The following is a 5,000-nucleotide window of genomic DNA, read 5'->3' as shown; positions in this document are numbered from 1 at the left end:
ATATATATATATATATATATATATATATATATATATATATATGCATATTTATATATATATATATATATATATATATATATATATATATATATATATATGCTATATATATATATATATATATATATATATATATATATATATATATATATATATATATATGTATGTATCTTAATGATCGGGATATATCGAGAAGAAAAATCTCGCAGCTAACACGCGACTCGGAGCGAACACGAAGGTACTCTGACGGAGGGGGTCAAGGGGCGTTAACGAGGAAGAGCGAGCATGCAATAAGAAGAGAATTATCACAGTGAAAGAAAGGAAGGGGCGGCAGAGGAACAAGAGCAATTAATCTGATCTAAGGATTAGATATTAGCGAACGAGAGAAGGAGAGAAAGAGGAGACACAAAGAACAGAAGAAATTGGGGAGGGAACAGAGACAGAGATGGAGGAAGCTGGTGAGAACATACTTAGTTTAATCGTGTTTAGCTTTTATTCGAGGTCACGTGATATGGAAATAGAAAGGGATCTGTATTATGGTAGTTCTGATGATCATCATTATATTTTAGTCATTAATGGCACTAATTAAGGTGTTAATAATGATCTTTCCTGTTTTCATCTTTCCTTTTTACTTTAATGCTCTTTTGGATTTCTTAGGAATAACATCAATATTTCATTATCGTTCTTAATATCACTTATCAATATATTCAATATAATTATCATTATTATCATTATTATTATCATCACTATCATTAGTAGTAATAGTATCATTACTTTTATTAGTATCATTATGTTCAGCATCACTATTGTTATTGTATTATTATCATCCTCATAATCATTATCATTAGCATCATTATTTTTTGTTATTTTATTGTTATTTGTATTGTTGTTATTATCATTATCATTATCACTCTTAATGTTATGAATATAACGAATAATTTTACAAGACCTGTAATTACTATAAATCTAATAATAACACAATCAGATAAGAGTAGATAAGAGTACCGAAGCGTTAATCACATAATCATTTTTTTCGTATTTTTCTTCCAGAGAAATGCTTACATTCAGGTGTGATTAATGGTTTCCTTATCCCTTGTTTACTAAACAGCATACGGCTTAACGTACCTCCTCGCTCCACAGGTAACTACAGCTGCCTGGTGGCCGAATTCCACATGCGGCGCGCCATCGGCTTCCACCTGGTGCAGAGCTACCTGCCCACCACGCTGATCGTGGTCATCTCGTGGGTGTCCTTCTGGATGGACGTGGACTCCGTGCCGGGGAGGACCACGCTCGGCGTCACCACGCTGCTCACCGTCTCCTCCAAGTCGTCGGGTCAGTCGCGTTCTGTTTTTCATTGTTCGTGATTGTTATTAGGTGTTATTTGCCATCCAGGGCCGTCTCCTCCAGGTCGTCGGGTCAGTCGTTTTCCTACTTTATTCTCGTAATTATTGCTATTAAGAAGTAATTTGTTATCTCGGGCGTTGCATTCCTCGCTGCCTTTCCAAGCCGTCGGGTCGGTCGATTTCTTAATGTTGTAATTATTATCGCGAGGTATTTACTCTCTAATTACCTATTTTCATAGTATCATCGCCGTTACTAGTATTAAAGTCGAAGTCACACGCTGCTCGCCGTCGCCAGGAAGTCCTCGGGTGATTGTGCTCTTTCCTCTCTGCTTGTCAATCTTTCTGTCTTCATTATTATTGATGTTACCAAGTTGGGCGTCGCTGCAGTGCTCGCTGTCTAATCAGTATTCATGCCAGACGATTATCAGTCATTATTTTACTATTATATGGTTTATCCACTTGGGGGTCATCGAGCTTTTTGAAGGCATTTATTCTGATTATAGATATATTATCTATATATATGTATATATATATATATATATATATATATATATATATATATATATATATATATACACACATATACATATACATATACATATACATATACATACATATATATATATATATATATATATATATATATATATATATATATATATGTATATAAGTAAAGATATAAACACACTTTCTCTGGTGCTATCTCTGCCTTTACGACATCCCTGCCTCTTTGTACCCTGAGAGATAGTTCGGCCTCAAGGCACGGCAAAGGTACTCAGCGTCTTATCTTGTTGGTCATTACCTCGTCGCTGTATATTCTCTGAAACTCTTATCGCCTTTCTCGTAAAATCGGCGGCAGCGCATTTCTTGGGCGACCCTGCAACACTTCACCTGGCTCGCCACCGGCCCCACTTGTTTACGACCGCCGGCGCCTCCTAATTTGTCATCTAAAGTTCGATGGTCTATCAAGTTCCTATCCATTAGCGCGCCGCCCCGATGCCTGCCAAAACTTTCCGAGCTAATGACGCTCTTGAAGTGGACAAGTTTGCACCAGACTTGATTGCGTCATGGCAAGAGGACGAACACGTCTTCCGGTGGCGGTATTGTTATTTTTATCTTTGTTCTATATCATTTGAAGGACGTACTATGAAGTGCATACTATACGTCTCGTTGTGCTTTAATACGTGTTATGTTTTTTTATACTAGCTCTTCTTGCATTTATTGATTAGGCTGTGGGTGGGGAAAATTTGTGATAGTGTACAAAAACTAACACTGACCTATTAAGAGACCAACGAACAAATGGATAGACAGACAGGTAGATAGATAGATAGATATATAGATAGACAGGCAGATATATAGATTGGTAGATAGATAGATAGACAGACAGACAGACAGACAGACAGACAGACAGACAGACAGACAGACAGACAGACAGACAGACAGACAGACAGACAGACAGACAGATAGACAGACAGATAGACAGACAGACAGACAGACTAACAGACAGACAGACAGACATACAGACAGACAGACAGACAGACAGACAGCAGCCAAACAGATAGAGAGACAGACAAACAGACAGGCATAAATGCAGATAGACAGACATATAGATATACAATCAGGCAGACAGAAGCAGAGACAGGCAGTGGGAAAAGAGCTAAAGACACGTGGTTGGTTTCTGGATGGAAAGTTAGAAACTTAAAAACAATAACAGATAAATAAATACTTCATCCTAACTAATGAATTGACGAATGTAAATGTCTTGTGTCAGTATTGAAAGAGAATTTAATGGAGTCCTGTATGCATTCTATAAGTAAAGGCATTCCCATGAAATTAAATCATGATGTTAGAGGCGTCTCAGTTGGCACACCTTATTTTTTGTCCTTTTTTTACTGTTTTCTTGATAGTCTGACGTGGATTTATTTATGTCACTTCATTTATTCATTCATTCATTCTTTTACGTGTCAACCTACTTACCGACCGAATTATTCACTTATATATTAGTCTATCTGTTATTAATAAATTCGTTTTTTTTTTTTTTTCTTTTTTTTATGTTTCTCTCTACTTTATCTGAATTGTTATTGCCGATTTAACTAGCCTGTAACTTCAGTGATAATCATATAAAGAAGAATTTAACTTGGGATGAAAGGCGTTTTTCTAACACATCATTAAGATGATAAATAGGCAAAAGGAACATAATGAACATACACGATGTTCGAAGACAGATGAACAACAAATGGGTAAATATGCAAACTTTGAGGATAGATAGCTAAATAGTAATTACACAAAGAATGGGTTAAATGAATGAAATGAATTGAAATAAATAAATCAATGGATAAAAGGCATAGAGGCAAATATTAGATTAATAAACAAGACATATTGTAATTTACTGAACGGGCTCGTTTTTAAATCTTTATTCTCGGTGACTTTAACAATAATATTGGTTCAGAGACTGGTTAAAAAAATATTATCTTAAAAGACATTATCTACGTAATTCAATTTCTCGAACCCATGACCCTTTAGTAAGCGCACTTCTGACAATTTTGACATGAAAAAGAGCAGGGATATGGTGTTAAGGCAGTAAATAGAAGTGTCTTTAATAGCGATATATACACATTATATATATAGAGAAGGTATGAATGTAATTGAATATCATCACAATACAAGAGATGTAATTAACTAGCTTCTATCATATCTTCGTCAGAAATACATGTAATCGAAATCGTATGTAATCATACCTTTTCTGCATTTGTCAACATGAATATGGTTCATACATTATTCATAGTATTCATACACTATTTATGTTATTTATATATTAGTGAAGTAAATAGAGGTGTCTTTAATAGCGATTGATACACATGGTCCTGGTGATTAATTGTGAATAAAGGATGACAAAATAAAAGTAAGGCTCTATACAAAAAGGTTTAGATGTTGTTCACAGAAAGTGATTATATCTATTATATATGAATAGTTCCAGTATCATCAGAATTTCATCTACGTGGTTTTTGGGGGAAAAGGAATACATATCCCTCTATTTTTGTACTTTGTTTCTGCCTACATGTTTTCTCATCACATTTTCATTTTTTTTTTCTCCTTATGCTTGAAAGCAAATTGCAATAAAGTTCTCTTCAGTGTGTCTGTATTTATCCCAAAAAACTTCATTTCTTACTCTGTCTGCTGAAAACTGAATTTGCATAATGGCTTTATCTCTATACTCTCTTAGCTGTTTGTCATATATTTTTCTTTCTTATTCATTTTCTCATCTCTTTTCCTCCCTCGTCCGTCTCTCTTCACTTTACGGATTCCGCCTTACAATCTCTTCCTATTTCTATCTTTCGTTCCCTTTTCACTCTTTCATTATCTCTTATTTTTCTGTATCTTTTATTCCTTCCACGTTTATCACCCCATGCTCTAGGAACTCTTCCCTTTTGTTTTATCTCTCATTCCCCTCTACGCTGTTTCCTCTCCGTTTGTCTTTCTTTCCTCTTCTTCCAGTCCCTTTCTCTTTCTCTCCTTACACGCACTTATTACGTTCTTGCACATTCCTCTTCTTTCTTCATCTCCCTTGTTTTTTACTGTTTCTACATCTCTCTCTCTCTCTCTCCTCTCTCTCTCTCTCTCTCTCTCTCTCTCTCTCTCTCTCTCTCTCTCTCTCTCTCT

General features: G+C 35.4%; 1 protein-coding gene across 2 annotated transcripts in view; it reads left to right on the top strand.

Moving 5' to 3' along the window:
* The window catches only part of LOC125038277 (glycine receptor subunit beta-type 4-like), a 107,540-nt gene that overhangs the window by 89,622 nt on the left and 12,918 nt on the right, over positions 1 to 5,000 (top strand). For both annotated transcript variants that reach the window (XM_047631729.1, XM_047631730.1), the window contains exon 8: positions 1,138 to 1,329. In XM_047631729.1, coding sequence (XP_047487685.1) covers positions 1,138 to 1,329 — 192 coding nt within the window. The remainder of the gene's footprint in view (positions 1 to 1,137; positions 1,330 to 5,000) is intronic.

This window comes from Penaeus chinensis, chromosome 24, assembly GCF_019202785.1.
Source record: "Penaeus chinensis breed Huanghai No. 1 chromosome 24, ASM1920278v2, whole genome shotgun sequence".
NCBI lineage: Eukaryota > Metazoa > Arthropoda > Malacostraca > Decapoda > Penaeidae > Penaeus > Penaeus chinensis.
Note: the sequence above shows the minus strand (reverse complement) of the source record. Positions and strands in the feature narration are given on the sequence as shown.